Raw genomic sequence first — 21,447 nt, forward strand, 5'->3', positions numbered from 1 at the left:
TCCAAAAAGGGCGCCGGTTGTCAATAGCTTCATCGGGCTCTGTGCTCTCTCCCTGTGCACGCTCTGACGAACTGTTGGACGGGAGACCGAAGAGATGAGGCCTCCACGTGGTGTTTATTATAGTAATCAAGATCTTCCTTCCATCAACTCCTGATGATAGATTATACACTAAATTTAAACTGTCCTCCGGATGAACCGGAGTGCCGGGCTTGGGGTTGGCGACGAGTGTTTGGTAGCGAGGGCCGCTAGCATCGATCTCGCCCGCATTGGCACCACCATCCTCCCATCGCATTGGTTCCAGCCCCAAAACACCGAGTCAGTGCCAATCTCGCATACAGTTCTGGTGGGCCTGCCCAGAGCCATGGCCTTCCTAACCTGTGCAGCTGAGGTGCGACCGAGAGTCAGGGACGCTGCCCCTAGGCGCAAACAGCTCCACTGGTTCGCTACGACTCTTCAACCATCATGGCTTTCCTTGTGAACATCAACAGCCGGACCCGCGTGGCTGAAACAGCAGCTTTTTCCAGCTTTTATTCAGTCGGGCCCACGGGCCAAATGCCCACCGCAATGAAAAGTCGCGACATTCCCTCAGTGCACCGCAACACTTTGACTTCTTCCCCGTCCCCGAGTTGCATCCACCAAACATCTTGCGTGGTTCAGGATGAGTGAGTCGCTGCCCTTGGTGGGCCGCAGCCTCGCCATCTTCGTCGTTGCGACGGTGATGATGGGGATAGGCACGGTTGCAGTTGCTTTGCGCACGTTTGTCCGTGTACACTTGGTGCGGGCATTCGGATGGGACGACGCGCTGATGATTGTTGCTTTGGTACGGTCGCCTTGACAGGTGTTATGTATGATGCTGGAGGAACCGAAAGATAATTAACTTTTTGACAGGTGCTCTTCATCTTCCTTAATGTCTGCTGCATGATTGGAGCAAAAACCGGAGTGGGTCACAAGATGGTGGACTTCACCAGTGTTAAGACAATAGAGAAAGCCATGCTGGTAAGAGAAATCCGTCTCCTTCACTTGTCTGCATGCAATCTCTTATGCTAAGGTGGAGAACTGTAGTGGTGGTGGCTGGGCCAGATGTTATATCTCTGGGCCTCCGCTGTCGCCAAAGTGTCCATCGCGCTCGCTTTGCTGCGATTGACAGTACGCCAAGCGCATCGTATCATTCTGTGGATCATCATCGGAGTTGTCACAGCCATCGGCTTGATGTTTTGGCTGGTCTTGCTCTTCGACTGCCACCCTGTCTCATACTTCTGGTTGCGTCTGGAACCCACTCATTCGGGAACCTGCCTGTCGATCGGGACCCTGCTAGCCATTGCTTACTTGTACAGCGCCATCACCATCTTCTGCGACCTCACTTTGGGCATTTTGCCCGTGTTTTTGATCTGGCGACTGCAGATGAACGGTCGCACTAAGGTCGCACTGGGCGTGATTCTCAGCCTCGGAGCCATGTATGTGTCTGTTCGTTGAGATGCTCTAGTCGTGACGTCCTAACCCAGTTCCAGTGCGAGTGTTGCTGTCATCATTCGACTTCCCTTTCTTCATCACTATGGCGACACCGATTTCCTCTGTAAGTGACCGCCCCACGCCTCCTGGCATAATGCTTATTTTCTCACGCGACGCAGATTCCACATACCAAATCGCTATTTGGTCCATCATTGAGACCGGACTTGGCATTACGGCTGGCAGCCTCGTCACTTTACGCGCTCTATGCCGCTGGTTCCTCGAAAACACCAGCAGCCAAGATCGTCGGGTTCCGGGCAAACAGGCCAGCGATGGCCCCTACGCACTCTCCAGCTGGACGGGAGAGGCCTCGAAGAAGAGCATGCGCGATCCCCGATATTGGCGTCCTGATCTCGTTCCCGGCCAGATGGATCATCTGACCGTCACCACGGTTTCCTCGCCGATGGCTGGGAGCCCACGGAGTGACGCCAATAGCAGCCAGGAGATACTGAACCCGGAGGGGGAAGCCTGGTATCATGGAAACCAGGTCGGCATCCACCAGACGTTTAAGCTATCTGCGGGAGAGTAACTTGATCGGGTACCGGCTTGCATCATTTGTTTCAATACCCATCCCCGATTTAATATAACATCTCTTCTATATCGTGTTAGACGCCCAGCTCCGTTGCGCTGACAGAAGGAACAGCCCCTCAGGCTAATATTAGGGAAGCAATATCTATAAATCTCGAGAATCGTGAGAGAGTCATGATCATAACAACCTCAGCGCAGCATGCTAACGCATCGAGCAATCAATACAAGGAGTAAGAAAGAAGAACCACAGCGCTCATCAGATCCCCAGACTGGCACAACTGAACGCCGGGGAAACCGATCCCGAGTAATCCGTGATGATGGCCTCTACCGCCGCATACAATCCCGGTCCCAACAGAAACAAGCCACAAGCCATGACGAAGGCATGCAGTAGGGTCATTGCCGTGCGCCCGAGTCCCACAAAAAGCTTCCCCCGGTAGAGATGCCAGTAGGCTACCGCGAAGAAGATGAAGCCGAAAAAGGAGTCAAAGGCGGCACCCAGCAACGAGAGAAAGTCGCCCATGCTGGGGATGACCTCGGAGAAGATGAATCCCACCACCCAGATGCCAATCATGACCAGGGCCCAGACGCCCCAGCCCACGACGGTGTTGCTGTGCGCGTGTCTGGAGGTGCCCAACAGATGGGAATAGATGAATTTGGCGGTGACGTTGGCGTAGATGGCGCCGATGACCAGCGTGGGCACGATAACAAAACCGAATGAGGCCTTCCTGTACACGACGAGGCCCAGACTGCCAAAGGCGGGTGCAGTGGCGTATTGGCCCAGATAGTGAAAGCCGATGGCGGGCGGCATGATGAAGAGGATGGTGGAAATGGTAGCCAGGACCGCCAGTGACTTGGGGAAGTCCTCCGGATGCTCCATCTCGGCGATGAAGGTGGGGAAGAGAATCTGGGGCACCCAGAGGAAGGTGATGTTCAGGACGGCATTCATGCAATCCACCCAGCTGGTGCCAGGCAAAGGGAAGGCGTATGTTCGCACAGGTCCATCGGTCGGATAATCCAGGGGTGACTTCTCAATGCCCGCGAAAATAAGGAACAACAGGATGGCAATACCCATGCAGGCCGCTGACATTGTTAGCGAAATACAGGGTGTAGACATTGCGGTGGAGTGGATCATAACTTACCCGAAAACATCGACATGAAGGAGACATGATGCAGGGTTCGTGGAGCGGACAGAACGATGCCCATGACCATCACGATCGCGGAGAAGGTCACGGTACACAGAGAGTGATCAGACAAAGTATCCAGCACCTTGGCTCCAGTCAGGATATGGAAACCAATTAGCAGGATGTTGTTAGCCAGCAACATGAAGCCGGAAAAGATGTATGCCGTTTGGCTTTTGCCGAAGACATAGTAGCCAAAGTCACCTGTTCCGGGGAAGACAAACTCGAGTCAGCCTTAATATTCCATCACAGGGGTCATAGGGGAGATGGAGAGAGGAGTTACTGACAAATGTTTTTGATTTGCGGGTGCTTCATGATGTACTTGTGCATGGTGAGGGAAGTGACCCAGAAGAGAGCGCCGGACACAACCATGGTAATGATGCCGGGTACCCATCCAAGTACGCTGAGGGGACCCAATGATGATGGTCAGTTCGCGGGCCAATAGACGAAAATCTCTGTTGACTTACGAGAGTGACCAGGATTGAGCCATGATAGCCAGACAGACTTGGTCTCCGGCAAGCAACCAGGCGGCCTTTTGCCAGGACATGGTTCGGAGTTGAATCTCATGTTGATGGTCTACATCCCGCCATCCCAGCAAGTTAGTCTCGGTCTTCCCAAAGATGTCGAATTGAGTTGCAGCTTACCTTCGGTCACCAACGCATTCCAGATCTCGGTGGAAGTGGACTCATCGGATGTCAGCTCGGCCACATCAGTGGGCGCCTGTTCCAGCTTCTCCTGGCGATACATCGGAGGAGCTGTCATGGGTGCAGGGGGAGAACTGCTGGAAACCAACTAGCAGATTCTAGTGGGAAGTTGACTCGATCGGAATGCAAGGATCGACGAGCCCTGCAGCAGAAGAAGTATTTAATTTATCAAATGAAACAAAGGGTCAAGAGAGAGGAAGAGAGACAAGAGAGAAGAATCTGGTAGGGATAGTTTGAGGATATCGAAGGTTTGATTGGCAGGCGAGGCGGAAGTGGATATGGCGTGATAAGCCCCAAAATGGCGAGGGAGAACATTTTCATTGCTTTGATTGCTGGCTGGATCGTATAGCTATCGCGTTAGTTTATCTAGTTTATCTACAATGTATTCTGTCTGGCTTATCGTCTCCCCGCGTGTGGGTCGCGTGTCAGCCCGTCTTGACCTATCCTGCTCGCTACTAAACTATTTCGATCGTCCCGGTCGCATGTCATCACCATGGCTGCTGCGGGCTGGGAATGGCGTGAATTGCATCCATCGGGTTCTTTAGAGAACTTCCCACTCCCAGCACAACATTTTATTGGATCTTCTGGAATGAACTTGTTTTGTCATAATGTTCTCTCGATTGCACTCACCATTTTCGGAAAGGCTCGGAGTGACTGAGATGGCAGTGACCAATAAGTGTCGGCAGTCTCCTTGGTCACATCTCACCATGACCAATACTTCTCACTCTGCTCATTCGTGAAGAAAGTAACCGACGGTCCGACCGGTGAATTATCGCCGGAAACTCAATCGAAGAAATGCGACACGTGGTTAGATAAATATGGTACTGCACGCAGTCGCTGAATAGTGCACCCAATCCCATCTTCGGCTTGTAGCTTAGCTGAATATCTGATTGCTTCTTAGCTGCACAGTGGTGATCAGGCACCCTCGAGGTTATATCGAATCATAAATGACAGGGTCTCATCGTGTCGCATGCGAAACGTGTTACCAGTACTACATCACAAATCCCTCTCACAATGCGTTGTACCGGTAGCGCAAAGTTGAAGGAGGAGGAGAAGAGCTGGTGAGATCGCACAGGGACCAGCTTTATCCTGGCCAATTCCCTCAGTCATGTTGCGCGGCCATCTTCTGCTGCTGACTATCAACTGGGCTGGGGTGCTACATGCCCTACCTAGCCTGCAAATCCGTAAGGACCATCAACAAGCGCCGTCAGTTGACCTCCGATGATACCTTTCACCCTACCGAAAACGGGCTGAACGTGTAGTGGCTACGATGGATATGGGCATGGAAAGGAGGCGCCCAGCAGACCTACCTGAACGAGCGGACTCTTGAGAACACAGCTATCCACCTGGGTCTGGCTGAAAGAAAGATTGGCATGGAATCACTTCTAAAGGAACATAGGAGGTTAAAACATCCAAGCTAGGATAGGTGAAGTCCATAGCGCTGTCATGATCGTTGTCATTTCACATTTCAGATATAAACGCTGTCTATACAGACATATATACCTGTAAGTATAGATTAGTATTTCTTCTCCATCACGAACCCATGCCCAGCCAGATACTCTTCCAGCTCGCGATCCTCCTTCTCCAGATCCAACTTCCCGCTTTCCGGCAGAAACCAGTACACAATCATGCCCAGAATCGCCACGCCACCGAGAAGGTAAAATGTGGCGCTATCTCCCGCGGCATCCTGCAAGGGTGTAAAACACTGCGTGCCCACCGCCGCTCCCGTGCGACCGAAAGCCGTAGCTACACTGTATCCCATGCCGCGCATGGCGGTGGGGAAGGATTCGGTGGAGATGAGGCCGATCGTAGCGCCCGGCCCCATGTGTCCAAAAGCTTGCAGCAGTCCGTAGAGCACCACAAAGGCCGCAATATGCTGAGAGAGCTTGGCGTAGGTGCCACCGATGATGAAGCCCAGGACCACGTAGCCCGCGAATCCGGCCATTCCGGTGTACCGGCGTCCGATCGAGTTGGTCAGCCAGGCGCCGACGATGACGCCGGGGACGGGCAGCGCAGCCAGAATGACTTGCCAGATGGCGGTAGTCTGGATGTTGCCATCCTTGACGAGCGAGGAGATGATGGTGCTCGACATGATGCTGTTTGGGAAGTTAATGAAGTCGTAGAGGAAGAAGGCCAGCGAGGTGGTGAAGAGGCGCTTCCAGTAGCGGCGCACCAGTACCCAATAGAATCGGGCGGGCTTCCGCTGGCGCTTGAAGTTGGAATGGTGATACAAGGTCGAGTCGGTCATGAAAAACCGCAAGACCATGATGATGGCGGGCAAGATGGTGGCAATGCTGTAGATGGCATGAAAGGTGACGGGCAGGTTGTTGTCGGTGGCCTTGAGGCAGATCAGGTAGATGATCATCAAAATGGGAGAGGCAGTGGTGGCCATTAGCGTGGTGAAGGAGACGAAGACGGGGCCTCGGTAGCGGCGCTTGAACTGCATACAGATATTCTGCTTAGCTGCACATTCTTGAAGTTCTTCATCATGGTCTGCTTCCTAGTGCGCTGGCAGGGGAGAAAGGAATGGGAAACATACATCGTCGGATTCTTCCAGACCGGCCGCAGCACTGGGAGGGTATTCTCCGCCCACGCCAAACCCACAGATGCCACGGACGATGACAAAGTACCAGAGCATGTTGTAAGAGGGATGCACCTGCAGGGCCAGTGTGGCCATCAGCGTGGAAATGGTGACCAGGCCCGAGGTGAAGAGGAGACCGGCGCGTCGGGAGGCCATGTCGGAGACGTATCCCAGCACAACCACTCCCAAGATAGCACCGATGAGTAGGGAATTGCTGATGCGCGTCTGCATCTCCGATGGGTAGCCGGATTTGCCCAGCAGCTTCTTGAAGATGACATTGGTGGGGTTGGCCAATTGGTTTTGAAAGCCATCACTGAAATTGGCGATATACTGTCAGACAAATTGGTTAGCGACGCGTTCTCCGAAAAAAACTTAGTCGGGGAAGGGAAGAGAGGAAAATGGAAGTTCATCGGCTTTGACTCACGCAGCTCAGGATGGTCAAATTGCTCTGCCAACGCGTGGGACGGTAGGCTGCCGGCGAACCATTTTCCACCTCCTGGTCGGCCACCACCGTTTCTGCCGCCCTCTTGTCGGACGTGCTTTCGCGCATCGGGGGTGTTTTTGCAGACTGACTTTGCGGAGGGATCAAACTGGTGCCCCTGGAGGGTAGGGACAGGGCAGAAATTTAAGTTGAGGGGAAGCTTTGACGGGAGCCCTATAACAGGCCCCGGCACCGGCCGCGAAACGACTATCATCAGATAAAACAGATAGTAGAGCAGACCCAGTTCCGATAATGTCGGATGCTCTGGTTGGCCGATTAGATGGAATTAAGCATTCTTCTCTGCTCAGGCCATTCAATCTCCGCGGGGAGAGGAGAAGGAAAAGAATGGTTGACTACTGGCCAATGACTAACCATGGTCGATCCCCGAAGCCAGATGGAGGAGAGGAGAGGATGATCCATTCCCCCACTTACTTTCCTATTGCTCCTTTCCCCAAATTGCTGATATCATATCACCGGTATGTCCATCACCGCTTGCAATACCTAATTCCAACACTTACGATGAAGAAGAACCAACGTAGAGGCTGTAAAGAAGACGAGGGGGCCGTGAAAGAAGCAGAAATGAAAAAGTCTTGTTGGACCCTGTTGGATGACCCACTTGCCGTGGGTCGGTACGTAAGGTGCCCAACTAGTATCCAGTGAATATCTAGAGAGGGCTGAACTACTTTGTAGTGTGGAAGTTAGTGCGTGAAAGGATAGAAGAAAAAGAAAAGAAAGAGGGGGGCGTGCTGGGCCTCGCCGGTGAGCCATGATTCCAGACTCTTGTCACCTCAGGCTAGAAAATATAAAAATAAATAAAATTGACCGCAGTAGCCGAGATTGTGTGTGTCAGCGGAATTGCTTCGGAGATTCTGAGCTAGACAGGAACAACTCATTACTAACATCCATTATAACAATTTGGTAGTAGTAGTACTGCTCACTTAGTAGTCAGAGACTCGGATGTTTATTTACGACAATCATATCGCATATACTACTATGTACTATTTGATACAGTCAACGGCTACGGATGTGCACTTCAAGGACATCCTGAAGGAGCTACTACTTCAAGATATATATACAATCTGAATTAGAACTAACCGACTATAGATACAAGAAGAACTGACAAATTCGAGCATTAAGATAACCATGAATAATCATCAAACGGAATGAGGAGCATTCAGCATCATTATCACCTTACTGTGCTTTCTTCTCTTGGGTTCCATCCTGTCCTTCTGCCGACTGCTGATCCTGACCCTCCGGCGATGGCATGCGCGATAGCCAGAACCGAGAGATCAACCCGCCCAGGTATTTTTCATCGATCCACTTGACGAGGCCATACAGCAACCAACCCCAACCCCACAGCGACACACCCATCATGCTGGCCACCAGAAGCACCGGCCCCAGGATGAGAACCGACAGTATCGCCCAGAGAAGAATGGCGACCGCAGCGAAGACAAAGACCCCCGCGAGAAAGACGAGTAAGGGCACACCGCAGCAGATGGCCTGGCAGATGAGAAAGGTGGTGCTGGCGGGACGGCGCGCGGCCTCATCGTACAGCCAGGCCTGGCGTGGTGCTGGTAGGATCCAGGAAAGCAGTCCGGCGAGATGAGCCTCGAAGCGATCGAGTAGACGGGGGAGGGACTGGCGACACCACTGCTGGAGAGGCGCCAGCACGGGTCCGTTGTTGGTGTCGTCGCGCTGCGCATCATGGATATGATCCGAATCGCCAGGAAATTCACCAGGGAGGACCGAGTCGGACAAGTGAGTGGCTGTTTGCGTAGTGGTGTCTTGGGTTTGCTGGACGGTGGATTTGAGGTCATTGGTCAACTTGGGCGGACGGCCAGCCAGGTTGCCGGTCGCGGAACTGAGAGACATGGCGGAGATGTTGGAGATGGCAAAGCGAGAGCCAGCAGGTCAGGGAGAAGAGAAGTTTAGATGGAATTCAATTATCAAGAGAATCGAAAGAGGGAGAAAGATTACATAGGGAGCTTTGAGGACAGATAGTTAGTTCATCTGAAGGGGGAGCAGGAAGAGTAGCGAAGCAATGACGTATAGGGCGGGGGAATCCAGGGTTGCCCTGACGGATGGACTGACACAACCGACTGACAGTCGTCGCTGCAGAACTCTAAACTCTGTCCATCTGGTATCTGGTACCTCTTTTACCTCCTGCTTCTCATCGCATAGTTTCACCCTCCATTAGGACAAGGCTTCCCTTCGGCTGTGACGTCACTGCTCTCCTGCAGCACATCCTCGGGGATAGTTGGTACTTATCGGAAATCCTAGTAGGATGTTTACAAGAACCATGTGGCCCATTGATCTCAATTCTCGGTCTACACAATATACAAGGCACATGAGGTACCTCCTATCTTTTGCCTATACTGTAGAACCTATATGTTCATCCTCGATCGCTTCCTGCTTGGTCCTGCGTCGCCCACACCAACTGCTTCGCTTCCCCACCGCCGCCCGCGCCTTGTCATTCCCGCCATGTCCCTGTCTTCCGATACGTAAAAAGGCACACAAGGGAATACTGATGGCCGATATTCCAGCACAGTAGAGCAAGGTGGCACTGTACGGGGCGATCGCATCCCCGGCAAAGTACCCATGGCTGGTGGGCCCGCCCGCCTCGACGGCATCGAAGATGGCCGTGCTGATGCCCATCCCGATCGTCACGCACAGCTTGGTCACGGTCTGCAAGATGCCGCCGGCAATGCTCTGCTGGTCGTCTGGCAGCGCGCTCATCACATACATGTTTGCGACGCAGAACTGAAAATCCGCCCCCACCACCGCCAGCAGCAATCCGGGGAAGATAAATGCCCAGTAGCTGCTGCTCGAATGCTGCAGACCCATGAGCAGAAAGGCCCCCGTGTACGCCGTGGCCCCGACCGTCATGAGCAACGTGTTGGACACCCGATGCATGATGAGCCCCGCCACAATGTTGACCAGGATGCCGCCAATCGCCATGGGGAGCAGGTGCACGGCCACCATGAGGGCGGAGTAGTGCCGGAGTTCCTGCAGAAACAACGAGATCCAGAAGGTCATGATGGGGAAGGCGAGAAAGCCCAGCAGCAGAATCGTGATGACCAAGGAGAAGTCCCGGTCGCGCCAAATGAACATGGGCACCAAGGGGTATTCATACCATCGCTCCCAAAACACGAAGCCAATGATGAACAGCGCCCCCAGGATGAGCAGTACGAGCACGTATGGTGTCTTCCAACCAGAAGGGGCATCCGAGCCAAGACTAAAACCGGTTTCACTGTCAGTCGTGAAAGATGAGGCGAGGGAATGATGAGGACAGTCAGGCAACGCACCTCAAGGCGCCCGAGAACATGCCAATCCCGGCGATGGTCAGAATGGTCCCGACAACGTCGAATTTCTTCAGAGCGAGGAGAGACAGAGGCTCCTTGGCCCCATGGTCCGTCGGCACCACCCAGAGTGCAACCGCCACCACCACGACGTAAATGATCGCCAACAAGAAGAAGCTCGCTCGCCAGTTGAACAGCTGGGTCGCAATACCCGAGAATATGGTGCCAAACACGAAGCCCAACGGATTACCGGCGCTGAAACAGGCAAACACCCGATTCTTGCGCTTGGACGGGCGCGGGTAGAGGCTGGCCAGCATCCCCTGCGCCGGCGGGATCGAGGCAGCTGACATCAGGCCCATCACGCCGTTCAACACGTCCAGTTGCAGGGGCTTCTGGGAAAATCCGGCACCCAGAGCGAACACAGCATAGAAGATGAGGCTGCCGAGAAAGAGGGTCTTGCGACCAAACAGGTCTGCCAGGCGGCCGAAGCAGAGGAGAAAGGAGCCACAGGCGAGCCTAGAGATTGCTCATCATTAGATACACGGATAGGCGAAGGGAGATAGGGGGAGGAAATGAGGGATGGCGCACGAGGAGGAACCAGCCAGCCAGGTGAGTTCAGCGGTGGTCATGCCCAGATCCGTCTGCACTTGCGAGGTGAGGACGGTGACACTGCCGGTCAGGAGCGAGGACATGGCAATGGCCATGGTGGCCACGGCGACAAAGAGGATCTCCTGAACGGTGGAAGAAAAGACCGCGGGGCGAGCCTCATCGTTGGGTGGTAATTCGTGGAGTGCCGTGGTAAAGGATGGGTCCTTCTCCTGCGCGCTGGACATGTTGGACTCCATTTCCCCCATGTTCGCCGTTGGGGGCGATTGCGCGAAGCGTAGAGGGAAGACCGTCGCAGAAGTAGTAGTGCGAGGATAGCTGACGAAGGGAGGGGAATATTGAAGAAGGAAGGCGTAATTGGTGCCACCTTTGGTGCCACCCGAAGAACCAGTGAAGGGAAAGACAGGTATAGCCAACAAAATTAATTATTCACTAACAGAAACCCCAGTAAACTAGTTAACTCGACTAGTTCGTCGCTACTCACGCGGCTTACGAAAGACGCGGAGAATTTCCGCAGAGATCGGCAAACCCGCCAACTGGTTCAAAAGTTGCACAGCAGATCTCTGCTTGGTTGACACCGCCAGTTGAGAATGACTGAGGTCAAGGGTGATTGACTGTCCAAAGTGGTGAGAACTTGGTACATTTGAAGAGATTGAAATGGCATCAATGTATGATTGTAATAATATTGGTCTGCTAATCCTCGAGAGATGCAACAGCAGCAAGTCGGGGTGTCGGTCAGATCATCATGTATCGGGGCCAGACAAGCCAAGGAGGGCCGGAAACCGAGACCCGTAAGCTCCAGTCAAGACGCAGGTCTTGTCCGGGGATACTATCAGCAAGCACAATACGAGAAAACGCTTGCAACTGACTGGTCTCCCACTGGGGATACCCAGGTGTCGCAGAGGTAAATCGAGTGGTTATTGTGTTCCGATTCTTGCCACCCTCAGTCGACTACAGTGATGGTTGGTAGTAATCTACCACTCACTGGCTGTCCTTTCCCGACCGGAGTCCAACTTTTTCAACTATAGGATAAATCGCTGGGATCTCCTGCAGGAGAGAAGGATGGTCGACTGAACTCAACAAATGAGTCACCAAGCAACATGAAGAAACCGTGCTTACAACCTTTGTCCTCACATGCTAGACATGTCGGGTGGGGGGTTCCGGTCCAGCCAGCATCAAGCGGATATTAGCAGTGGTTTCCTGCGTCTTGTGGGGCGTGGGGACCATATATGTCTGTCGAAATTAACAAGCCTGAGAGAGAATCAAAGTTATTTAAAGTTCCATCCACAGGTGGATCCGGGCTTCCTTGTCCAGACGTCCCTTGGATCGGGGTTTAGCCCACTGCGGGGAGCATACCCTTCCCCTCCCCTGTTACCTAGTATGCACGGACAATCCATGGCAATCGTACCCAGACAAGAAGTGAATTTAGCCCCGCTCTCCCAACATGTAAACCGGGACGAATTATGGTGGGTTATGACAGACAGCATCTTGTCTGCCACTGCCTGCAGTGAGTCTCTCGAATGGGGTTCTAGATTACGTTATCAGCCCACGAGGAGAGGAGAGAGAAAATTAAATTGAAGAGAGAACCTAATATGTCATCCACCTCTTCACCACCGTGTACGAATGCACATATTTCCCCATCTTAAACCGATCTAAAGCTTAGTATCCATTGATATAGTGGCCGAAGGAGTCTGTATTGAAGTCTATTGGGTATCGAGTTGGCACAAACATCTCTCCTACAAGGCATCATGTCGTCGTCGCAAAAAAATAACCACAATCAAGCACTAGAAGGGACCAAAACCTCCCCCAAAGTCGCCAAAGTCCGGTGGCGGTGGTGGGCCCTCAAAATCATCCTCCAACGCCTCGATGCCTTCTCCGAGCAGAAATCCTCCTAGCAATCCTCCGCCCACTCCTAGGGCAGCGGCCCCCATCTTGCCCATGCCTTTCTTCTGCTTCTGATTGCGCGGGGGTTGGGCTTGATCTGGGCCGTTCTGGTAGGCATTGGGATACTGATTGGGGTAGGCAGGTTGCGGGGGATACGCAGGGTTATAGCCGTAGCCATTGTACCCGTACTGGGGCTGCGGGTAGCCATAGGGCCCTTCCCCTCGATTCGGCACATAGTTGGACTGCGACGCAGGTCGCGGGGAGGAGTAGTAGGCATCCGGACGATCCCGAGCTCGTGGATCTGGATTTTGTCGATCACGCGTGGTGGCCTCGTAACTGGGCGGGGGACCATTGGGAGGGGGAGCCGCGCCATCCGGCTGGGCTGGTCGATCTGGTCGTTCCCATTGCGAGCGTCCGGTGTGAAGATTGACATAGTACCTAAACAGTAACAGAGCCATTAGTACGGGAGGAGTTGAGAGAGGAAGAAGCGAAAACATCACGGTAGGTGCTTACCATTCCTGATATCGGTCATCAAATTCGGCTTTCCAGCCCTCGGGAACGATAGGGGCAGGTGGGGGCATTCTTGACACCTTATGAGTTGGGATAACTTCGGGAAAATTTGATGAAATGAACGTAAGTATTAAAGTAAAGTCCTGGTCTATGTTATGATTGAGAATAAAAGATGACAGACTGGACATACCGAGTGGATCTATATCTCCCTTTAAATAAGGGCATCGGATATGGCGGGCCGAGTTGGCCGGCAAAGTATTTAGGCGACTGCGCCACTTGACGTCATCCCGAACACCGCAGAGGCTTGTCTATACCATGCCGAACAACTGGGGAACCACACTCTTGATGGTGCGGCCTTCAAACGCATCCTAGATCATATTCAACCGGCCGAAAGTCTTGGAGAAGGCGGTGCAGCTGGCTAACGTGGCAACGAACCCCAGGGAGTCTTCCAGTGAATATTCGAGCCACAAGGAACCACTCCCATCACGATAGTATTAAGCTGATCCGATTGTTCCTGAGCACTTCCTTCCAGCCTTCGAATATTTCCTCCAAAGAGAAATAATATCATAGATAGTATGTCGCTGTCGGTGTGTTGGCGGCGCATTTTACATTATTTCCAGTAAGGTCCTCGACTGTGGCGGACTATCATCATCTTTATGCATCCGCTGGACTGTTTCCCTCTTACATTCTCCGAATAGATGCCAGTATCTGGCTTTGCATAGGTGATAATAGCTCGACCATGGTCTATACCGAGGAACAGGTTTATCTCGTGGCCATTGGTAGGTTATTGAGGCCTGACGAACGGGAGTATCCACCGGGTTCCGGCTTCTCCGTGCAAACAGGCAGTTATATTCTTCCGGCGGCGATGTTTACGGCGTACATTAATGGGTCATGTTTCCTATAAACTGACACCTTAATTTTTTTTCTCCACACTATTGTTCTCCCTCCAGTGCAAATTAGCAGCTATACACGTTGTCCGGAGCTTGGAAGCCCCTCGGAGTCTAGTATAGGTTGTCATAGAAACATGGCAGAAAATGAACGTCGATACCAGCCTCCGGTAAGATTTGAAAGCTTATGTGAGGTAAAACAGTCGACTAACACCCTCTAGCCTGGTCCTCCGCCAAATTTCCACGCAGGGCCTCCTCCCCAAGTGCCCCAGCCAGCTGCGACCTATGGATATCCTCAAGGGCCGGCTTATCCACCACAAGGCCCACCACCACAGTCGATGCAATATCCAGCCCCGATGGCGGCTCAACAAGTCCCCCCAGGGCGTATACAACAGAGCAACCAAGCGTCAGGAGAAGAGGAATGTTGCACAGGCCTTCTTTCGGCCTTTGCATGTTGTTGCTGTCTCGATCTGCTGTTATGATTAGTTGTCCTCCCCGGGAGGGGAGTATAGTGGAAATCAACATGAACCGTTCAACCCAGCTAATGGAAGGATACGGACAAAACTTTTTCCTTTGAGCAGAGCTGGCCCGTTTCTGCCAGGCGATGAATCATATATGTCAGTCAATCAATAATCTTCACGAGTATAGGTCTCAAGCCCGGTTTCTGGACCCATATATCCATCCACTTACTTTCTGTCGTGACCACAATATAGGAACTCACTACTCAAATCAAACTAAACTTACAAATACGTGCTATGGGCTATGTATGAGGTACGATGAGTGCGAGGCCGAGACCCTTGTTCAATGTTCCAATGTGCTAGTTATGAAAGTCAAAAGGCCCATCCTTCCGTACGCAATAAATCGAGTTGATCACTACCCCGCACTAAGAGTAACAAGCACACCTCTAACCCATATGTTGGAAAATGTTACGTCAAGTCACGCAAGCCCAGGATGGCCAGTATCAATATGTCAGCCTCGTCGTCAAGAATCCTATAGTATACTTTGGACGTCTATGGGAAAAGAGGAGCGCTTCGGTAGGTACTTGGCTCGTGCTTCTTGCCAAGGTTAGCGACTGAAGCAGTTTTTTCAGTTAATGCCGGTGCGTATAGCGATACTGTTAGACACTATCATGATGTGCTTCATTATGTCATTTCCGAAGAAGGATTCAATTGGTATTACTCTCAACATGATGGTTGAGTTCCTTGACCCTCAGTTCAAGCTACTCGACCGGCCATCGCTGGCCTCGCCGGAAACGCAAGCCGACGGAGTCCGGCTCTCAGACGTGGAGACTCATCTTGCTGAACTAGTAGTATGCAGGTAGACCCACAAGTAATATCCCTTTATCCTCAACAGTTCCTTTCAGCTCAAGCAGAGCTATTAGCCTCATGACGCAGCAATCATTGTCGATCAATGATGGGATAAACTCTGCGGCCATTTCTCCACTCCATGTGCAGTCACCCCCGCCAATGCTATGTGGTCACCGACGGACTCCACTTCCAAAAGACATGGGTCTCCCCAATTTCTCATCTGAAGTAGATGAGATACTACTCAGGGTCTAATTTCCATGCAGGGTTTGTCTAGCACTTGATTTGTACATGAGCGCGGAGCTGCCAACGTGTACCACATTAGGCAGGTGCCTTCCTATCGCTAGAGCCCTTTGACCCCTGCATAGCAGTGACCTGAGCGTCTTGTGGTAAGGTATTTTGACAGAGTGTCTCCAATTTGTGATGGGACAGGTTTCAGAGCAATGTATTCCAACTCATAGCCTGATGTGAGTAACCCAATATGCCCTTTGCCATTGGGTGCATTGCCCTTTGGGGCCAGGAAGCCCACAGGCCATCATGTACGAGCTATCTACACGACGTTGCCCATTCGCTTCTATCCAGGCCTTATCATGTTTCCTTAAGGGTATCCATAACTTGAGAGAAGTATTTGTTTCGGGTCCACTTGATCTAGTGCGCATGACATGTAATGGCCACAGTCTTCTCCTTCGGTAGCCACACTGTCTATTGCACCACTCTCCGTGTTGCATATATTTTGCGCTGAAATATTAACCCGCCGTGGGAACGTCGTGAATTATACTCCTTAGAAATTGCTTGTACTTGGGATCTTCGGTGACAGTGAGCAATAAAAGCTAGCCCATAAACTGCATGAAAGAGTAATAACCTGATATGATAGGATCCTTACAAGTCCATACTTGCAGATCTGCGCCATGGTCGAACGCTTCTCTGTAGAGCAGATTTCCGCCTCATCCAAGCAAAAGTCCAGGATGTCAAAGACGAAGACCCTACTTTTTACCATTTTCATCATCCTGCTGTCGCTCTGCGCTGTAGTAGCGCTCATAGTCGCCTCGATCGCAATGAAAAAGACACAAGAGCTTGAGAATTTCAAGTCCTCGCTCTTCATCAGTGACCTGGAGCGCATTTTCAATAGCACGGCCTATGCTATTGCAATTGATGGAACAGATGCACCGGCATGCAGTGACCTTACTGCTGAGACTATCACCGGCCAAACGACACTACCTGGTGATTGTGTGTCTGTCAAAGAAAGCTATAATATGTGGGTGACCAGGCTGGCAGATAACTGTGCTCCATATCTTTTCGCCGAGGAGAACTGTACCGGTGCTTTTAAAGACTTTGAGAAGTTGGCTACCCCTGCCTGTATCGTCGCAGCAGGAGGAGGCCGGTTGAACGGGAAAGAGGGGAACTTTTACAGGAGCTTTCAGATATCATGTACCTAGAGATCGGCCCCATGAAACTGCAAGATATAAGAAGGGAAGCGAGAAGTATTATCATTTGACATAGAACAATCCTCGCTATTACAAAGGCAAACTTGATGGGGCCGAGAAATTTGCTTTTTACTTGAATGACCGAGCCCGTTGCAGCTAGCACCTTGTTGTAATGCTTTTTCCTTTGCGGGGATGCTGTCAAGGTATCTTGATGAGATAATGCTGATGGCCTACTGTTTGAGTTCTCATGTCACATGGTGTAGCCCTTCAATCATCGACTGTTGTTCTCCTACCAGCCTGTTTAGTTATACATCCAGACATCCTGTCACACGCAAAATCATTACATGAGTCATAGAGAAGAAATCGCCTTCATGTAGTATAAAGTAGACCTACAATAGTCCATTGCCAAACAACAGCAGGACTAGACAAAATCTAGTCGCCACACATCATCCAACCGCTCATTTGTCTCAGCAAGTCCACCGTGAATTAGGATGCTTCCAGGATTGGCATCTGCTTCAGGGCCGATGACGTCCGCATCAAACCAGCCACGCGCCGGAGGTCTGTTTGGCTCCGCAATATCCACCTGTGCCCACCGCTGAGATTGGAGATCAAACGCCCATATATCCGCCAGCATCTTTCCAGCACCCTGGTGTCCCAGGCTACTGGGATCATGCTCGCCAAACATTGTTACCAGAGACTGCCTCCCACCGATCATCGTGGCGAGCAAGCAGCCCACGCTTCGCGGACTAGGCCCGGCGATTCCATCCGACGCATACGTGAGACTGGTCCAATCGTTCGTCTGTACATCGTACACGTCCAGGGATCCACCTTGCTCCCTGGTCCCATCAAATCCGTTCATCCGGTAAATTCGCTGATCACCGTACGCGATCGACGCGCCGCCTCGTTCCGGGCCGGGTGCTGGGGGCAACTCCAGCCATTGCCGGGAATGGATGTTGAAGGCCCAAAGGTCGCGTAGACGACCACTGGATGGGCAGCCACCGTGCAGATAGATAGTGTCCGTGCCGTTATTGGTGAGTGTGTGGTAGCTGCGGCCCACTGGGTATTGCGAGTTCGAGTTTGCAGGGAACAATTGCGACCAGGTCTTCTGGTTCGGATCAAAGACCCAGAAAGAGCCAGATTCCTCGATTGGGGCCATGGCAACACCGCCCCGACCGGAGAAGATGTAGAGTCTCCCAGCGAGCGCGGTCGAGGCGGCACCTACGCGGGGTTGGGGGTGACTGGCAGACGGGGGAGTTTGTATGACATTGCGGTTGCTGGATGTTGCTAGTCTGTATTAACCTCGAGCATTGTTTGAATGACTCCTGACGAGGGGAGGGAGAATGGGGGACTTACAAGTATCCAATGCTAGATGGTATACAGCAGAATCAACTGGTTCTCTTGGCCGCAGCTCTCCGCCATAGATAAATGCATTGCTGCCGAGGATGGCGAGAGTTTGGGAGGATCGCTTGATGGCGACATCCGAGAGAATTTTGGTCCAGATAGCGCGCGGCATTGTGAACAGATGTCTGCAAACTAAGAAGGAGGTAGGTGATGAGTGAATGGGACTCGAACATTGGATGGTCAACCCGCTGCCTTTATAACCACGACCGTACCGAGTAGTAAAATGGAAACATGACCAGCAATACGACGAGTACGCAGGGTGGATCCACTCTCCCAGTGTAACCGTATTACCGCGTATAATTTGACCCGATCGGGTTTAGCTCCCTTGCTCAAGGGAGAAGAATCTTGTTCATCCACGCGGTGTGGTCCCGATCATATCCGCATATCACCATCTCGGTTGGATGGTTGAGGTCGAGGAGTCTCACTTTCGGGATATCCTCTGGAACGGCGGGCAATACGAGGGTCACAATTTGCCCCCGGGACCAATAGTCCGCCACCAGAGAGATGACTCGCTTCGCGAGGTGAGTGGGATAGTGCGAGTGCTCGAATCCTCGAGTCTTCCTCTCAATGTTCGGCCACGCAACGTCCAGGATGAAGTGAAACAAGCTATCGGACCGCCACAGAACGACCAATTGCAGGAGACTTTCGGCCAGACTAAAGGTGTAGACATCGGCCGTACCTACTGCAGCAAAATCTAAGGTGCTCACAATGTGGCAGAAGTTCTGTGCCAGACGAGAAAGTGCAGTCGCGGCAGAGTGCTGCTTCGACGCGAAGTCAGATGCATACACCGCGTAGGCTTCCTGGAAAATCATCTCGCAAAGTATCTGATACAGGGTATTCATTGCATCTCGATGAGTTGCAAGGCTCCATTCTCCTGGCGACATCTGATCGAGATGGTTGTCTGCATGGCGACTGACAGGCGATTGTTTCGTGTGCCGGAGAGATTTCCACACTGCTAACCGTTCCTTTTGCACATGCAACAGCCCCAGTAGGTGCGAGCCACGCACAAAGCCTTTGTGTGCCTCGGAAAGCTCCTCGAGGACAAAGGGTCTGCCTAGCATCTCAGTCAGGAGACCGTGCGCGAGACCGCCCACCTCTCTTGACGACTCAGGGATTTGGTAATGGTAGGCAACGCAGCGGAACACTACTAGTCGCGAGCGGATCTCCATAGTTTTGATAAGAATGTCGTAGATCAGGTCATCTGTGCTCATCCCCAAAACGGCACTAAGATATAATTGGTCCGTGGCGTCTGGAAAACAGTTTGGACCGAACGAGCTTCTGCCCTCTCCCTCCAGAAGCAATGATGGTGGCTTAGATAGACGATGAGAAACACATAAGCGATGCCACATTTGCAGGGCCTCCACGCCCCCCGCTGACCGCATGATGTATTCCCTATTCCGAGAGACAAATTCAACAGTATCCCACACAGCAGACCGAAAGCGTTGGTGGTTGGTCGACGCGTGATGGTAGTGTGCAAGAAGAATTTGCGCTACAAGAATGGCAGCGGCGTCATCCGACACCTCTCTCATATCCGCCACGCGGCAGAGTTGTAACGCGCGATCATGATAGCCCCGTGCTTTGGCGTGATGCAATTTATTGACCAGTGGACTGAACCAGGACTGACGATGGCCTCCCACGAGGATACGGCTCTGTACTTGTGCATCCAACATCGAGAGATTGGATGCGGAGATGCACAGGGCGGCAGCTCGGAGGTACGGTGAGTGGAAGGTTGCGTTTCCAAATGACAAAGGCGATGCTGGGAGGAGATGTCGTACATGCCTCTGGAAATGGCTTATGTAGCACGTCTCAAGATAATCTCCACAGTCCAGAGCTCTAGTTATTCTGGCTTGGGTGAGTTGATGAGCTATGCACGTTGGCAGATGGCGAAGCTCTTCGGCCACATTACTCGGCGCAGAACTTGGGGTAAGAGAAGCTGACTGGGATCCCACTGCCAGAGCGGTCGGCTGTCGCTGCAAGTTTGCCGATGTGATGTGACGGAAGCTGTAGTCAGTGCCATAGATACATTCTAAGGATAGCCGGGCGCAAGCTCGGCAACGCGGTCTTGATTCATCGCACTGTCGGGCTGGTGAGCAGGATGACTCCGATTACTTATACGCCTGGTGACAACTGACCTTTTTGCCTCGCCGTCGACAAGGCTTGCAGCCAGAATGCTTCCTCGTAATCCGCTGCCGATTGCTCGCGTCCTCCATACCCTGATCACGTAAAGGCATATGTGTTGCGATCGGAGGTTGTTTTGAGGGAAGAATTAAGTGTTTGCTCCGAGCCGGTTTCGGAGACAGAGTTGGTTACGCCCGTTACCATTTCCGTACGTTTATTACACCTATCAATTTTCCACGATTTCCACGGATACGCGTGACACGCAACAGCCAATGAGTTTCGTGCTGCATTTTACTCCTACTACTAGTACTATCCTCGACCAAACCGAAGCCGCTGTTCGCAAAACCTTCGAAGTCAATACCATTGCTGCAGGATTCGATAAGGGGCAGCAGCTTTCAGGGCGCAAAGAGACTCGGAGATAGCGGCAGCGCGTAAATCATCCACCCGGAGTTGAGAATGATCGGCGCCATGGTGTTCCCTGTTTGCTTCTAAATGAGAACGTGTGGATACATTAATTACGACCAATATACTACTCGTGATCGGAAATATTTGCTGTCAGTCAGCTGGATCTCGAGTTTCATTGCGAAAACTAGTGACATTCTGCGTAGTTAGGTTGCTTACACTGAGGATGAGATATCACTCTATCCGTCAGCCAACTTCTCAGCATGTGGCAGCTCTTCCAAACTTGATCACAGGAAGTCATAGTATGAAACACTGCATAGCCCTAGTGATGTATTCTCAGACTCTTAAGCGTTTGAGGCCTTATAAGGTCATGTGTGTTCAGACAACGATTGCTAACAAAAGTCCTGATCGGCGTAGGTGCTATAGTCGTCATGGCCAAAACAGAGAACATTCAACGATTTTTTCGAGAGAGGACCGTGATTGGGAAATGTACAAGAATTTTCATAATAAATTCGTCGTACGGTGCCTTTACAAAGGGGACGGGATCATAGTAAATCTCGCCGCAATATTTCCACACAGTCGGTTGGCGCTGACTCCAGCTAAACAGCACTAGCCTGGGGCTGAGGGGGCTGAG

The 21,447-nt window shown here is 52.0% G+C and overlaps 10 protein-coding genes across 10 annotated transcripts; 3 read left to right on the forward strand and 7 right to left on the reverse strand.

Annotated features, from left to right (window-relative positions):
* Positions 1 to 556: 556 nt before the first annotated feature.
* BO83DRAFT_444857 (pectinesterase precursor) lies at positions 557 to 2,035 on the forward strand (the record flags this gene model as incomplete). The annotated part of the gene is made up of 5 exons (XM_025536521.1): positions 557 to 820; positions 889 to 996; positions 1,063 to 1,454; positions 1,509 to 1,573; positions 1,629 to 2,035. The coding sequence occupies exons 1-5, from the start codon at positions 659 to 661 to the stop codon at positions 2,033 to 2,035; spliced, it is 1,134 nt and encodes a 377-aa protein (XP_025388682.1). The 5' UTR covers positions 557 to 658.
* Positions 2,036 to 2,082: 47 nt separating this feature from the next.
* On the reverse strand, positions 2,083 to 4,233 carry BO83DRAFT_337530 (amino acid transporter). Its single transcript, XM_025528477.1, has 5 exons — positions 3,857 to 4,233; positions 3,680 to 3,788; positions 3,500 to 3,615; positions 3,174 to 3,416; positions 2,083 to 3,114 (listed from the first exon to the last, which is right to left on the reverse strand). Exons 1-5 carry the CDS (start codon positions 3,972 to 3,974, stop codon positions 2,291 to 2,293), a joined length of 1,410 nt encoding a protein of 469 aa, XP_025388683.1. The 5' UTR covers positions 3,975 to 4,233; the 3' UTR covers positions 2,083 to 2,290.
* Positions 4,234 to 5,353: 1,120 nt separating this feature from the next.
* BO83DRAFT_408087 (metabolite transport protein) lies at positions 5,354 to 7,287 on the reverse strand. Its single transcript, XM_025534016.1, has 3 exons — positions 6,922 to 7,287; positions 6,456 to 6,827; positions 5,354 to 6,356 (listed from the first exon to the last, which is right to left on the reverse strand). Exons 1-3 carry the CDS (start codon positions 7,045 to 7,047, stop codon positions 5,433 to 5,435), a joined length of 1,422 nt encoding a protein of 473 aa, XP_025388684.1. The 5' UTR covers positions 7,048 to 7,287; the 3' UTR covers positions 5,354 to 5,432.
* Positions 7,288 to 8,035: 748 nt separating this feature from the next.
* Positions 8,036 to 9,065, reverse strand: BO83DRAFT_378291 (seipin co-factor family protein). The gene has a single exon (XM_025531211.1). It carries the CDS (start codon positions 8,848 to 8,850, stop codon positions 8,170 to 8,172), a length of 681 nt encoding a protein of 226 aa, XP_025388685.1. The 5' UTR covers positions 8,851 to 9,065; the 3' UTR covers positions 8,036 to 8,169.
* Positions 9,066 to 9,348: 283 nt separating this feature from the next.
* Positions 9,349 to 11,291, reverse strand: BO83DRAFT_408089 (aminotriazole resistance protein; the record flags this gene model as incomplete). The annotated part of the gene is made up of 3 exons (XM_025534017.1): positions 10,866 to 11,291; positions 10,284 to 10,793; positions 9,349 to 10,228 (listed from the first exon to the last, which is right to left on the reverse strand). The coding sequence occupies exons 1-3, from the start codon at positions 11,129 to 11,131 to the stop codon at positions 9,349 to 9,351; spliced, it is 1,656 nt and encodes a 551-aa protein (XP_025388686.1). The 5' UTR covers positions 11,132 to 11,291.
* Positions 11,292 to 12,339: 1,048 nt separating this feature from the next.
* Positions 12,340 to 13,387, reverse strand: BO83DRAFT_378292 (WW domain-containing protein). Its single transcript, XM_025531212.1, has 2 exons — positions 13,281 to 13,387; positions 12,340 to 13,205 (listed from the first exon to the last, which is right to left on the reverse strand). The coding sequence occupies exons 1-2, from the start codon at positions 13,346 to 13,348 to the stop codon at positions 12,668 to 12,670; spliced, it is 606 nt and encodes a 201-aa protein (XP_025388687.1). The 5' UTR covers positions 13,349 to 13,387; the 3' UTR covers positions 12,340 to 12,667.
* A 973-nt stretch (positions 13,388 to 14,360) lies between these two features.
* BO83DRAFT_28256 (uncharacterized protein) lies at positions 14,361 to 15,275 on the forward strand. Its single transcript, XM_025527098.1, has one exon. It carries the CDS (start codon positions 14,769 to 14,771, stop codon positions 15,231 to 15,233), a length of 465 nt encoding a protein of 154 aa, XP_025388688.1. The 5' UTR covers positions 14,361 to 14,768; the 3' UTR covers positions 15,234 to 15,275.
* Positions 15,276 to 16,376: 1,101 nt separating this feature from the next.
* Positions 16,377 to 16,970, forward strand: BO83DRAFT_444863 (uncharacterized protein; the record flags this gene model as incomplete). The annotated part of the gene is made up of 1 exon (XM_025536522.1): positions 16,377 to 16,970. One exon carries the CDS (start codon positions 16,377 to 16,379, stop codon positions 16,902 to 16,904), a length of 528 nt encoding a protein of 175 aa, XP_025388689.1. The 3' UTR covers positions 16,905 to 16,970.
* Positions 16,971 to 17,157: 187 nt separating this feature from the next.
* Positions 17,158 to 18,441, reverse strand: BO83DRAFT_378294 (Kelch repeat protein). The gene is made up of 2 exons (XM_025531213.1): positions 18,249 to 18,441; positions 17,158 to 18,179 (listed from the first exon to the last, which is right to left on the reverse strand). Exons 1-2 carry the CDS (start codon positions 18,403 to 18,405, stop codon positions 17,314 to 17,316), a joined length of 1,023 nt encoding a protein of 340 aa, XP_025388690.1. The 5' UTR covers positions 18,406 to 18,441; the 3' UTR covers positions 17,158 to 17,313.
* Positions 18,442 to 18,622: 181 nt separating this feature from the next.
* Positions 18,623 to 20,503, reverse strand: BO83DRAFT_311808 (Zn(II)2Cys6 transcription factor domain-containing protein; the record flags this gene model as incomplete). The annotated part of the gene is made up of 2 exons (XM_025527492.1): positions 18,623 to 20,368; positions 20,426 to 20,503. The coding sequence occupies 2 exons, from the start codon at positions 20,501 to 20,503 to the stop codon at positions 18,623 to 18,625; spliced, it is 1,824 nt and encodes a 607-aa protein (XP_025388691.1).
* Between the last annotated feature and the right edge of the window lie 944 nt (positions 20,504 to 21,447).

The sequence above is a fragment of the Aspergillus eucalypticola genome (assembly GCF_003184535.1).
Source record: "Aspergillus eucalypticola CBS 122712 chromosome Unknown BO83scaffold_11, whole genome shotgun sequence".
NCBI lineage: Eukaryota > Fungi > Ascomycota > Eurotiomycetes > Eurotiales > Aspergillaceae > Aspergillus > Aspergillus eucalypticola.

Bases quoted from the DNA above. Each gene is read 5' to 3' on its own strand.
- BO83DRAFT_378294 (XM_025531213.1), bottom strand. From the start codon at position 18,405: ATGCCGCGCGCTATCTGGACCAAAATTCTCTCGGATGTCGCCATCAAG. The intron at 18,180-18,248 runs CTTGTAAGTCCC...GTTAATACAGAC, and splicing joins ATACCATCTAGCATTGGATA to TAGCAACATCCAGCAACCGC.
- BO83DRAFT_408087 (XM_025534016.1), bottom strand. From the start codon at position 7,047: ATGCGCGAAAGCACGTCCGACAAGAGGGCGGCAGAAACGGTGGTGGCC. The intron at 6,828-6,921 runs GTGAGTCAAAGC...TTTGTCTGACAG, and splicing joins ATTTGACCATCCTGAGCTGC to TATATCGCCAATTTCAGTGA. The intron at 6,357-6,455 runs GTATGTTTCCCA...ATCTGTATGCAG, and splicing joins GTCTGGAAGAATCCGACGAT to TTCAAGCGCCGCTACCGAGG.
- BO83DRAFT_378292 (XM_025531212.1), bottom strand. From the start codon at position 13,348: ATGCCCCCACCTGCCCCTATCGTTCCCGAGGGCTGGAAAGCCGAATTT. The intron at 13,206-13,280 runs GTAAGCACCTAC...GTTACTGTTTAG, and splicing joins GATGACCGATATCAGGAATG to GTACTATGTCAATCTTCACA.
- BO83DRAFT_28256 (XM_025527098.1), top strand. From the start codon at position 14,769: ATGAATCATATATGTCAGTCAATCAATAATCTTCACGAGTATAGGTCT.
- BO83DRAFT_337530 (XM_025528477.1), bottom strand. From the start codon at position 3,974: ATGACAGCTCCTCCGATGTATCGCCAGGAGAAGCTGGAACAGGCGCCC. The intron at 3,789-3,856 runs GTAAGCTGCAAC...GGCGGGATGTAG, and splicing joins GAATGCGTTGGTGACCGAAG to ACCATCAACATGAGATTCAA. The intron at 3,417-3,499 runs GTCAGTAACTCC...TCCCCGGAACAG, and splicing joins CCCGCAAATCAAAAACATTT to GTGACTTTGGCTACTATGTC.
- BO83DRAFT_378291 (XM_025531211.1), bottom strand. From the start codon at position 8,850: ATGTCTCTCAGTTCCGCGACCGGCAACCTGGCTGGCCGTCCGCCCAAG.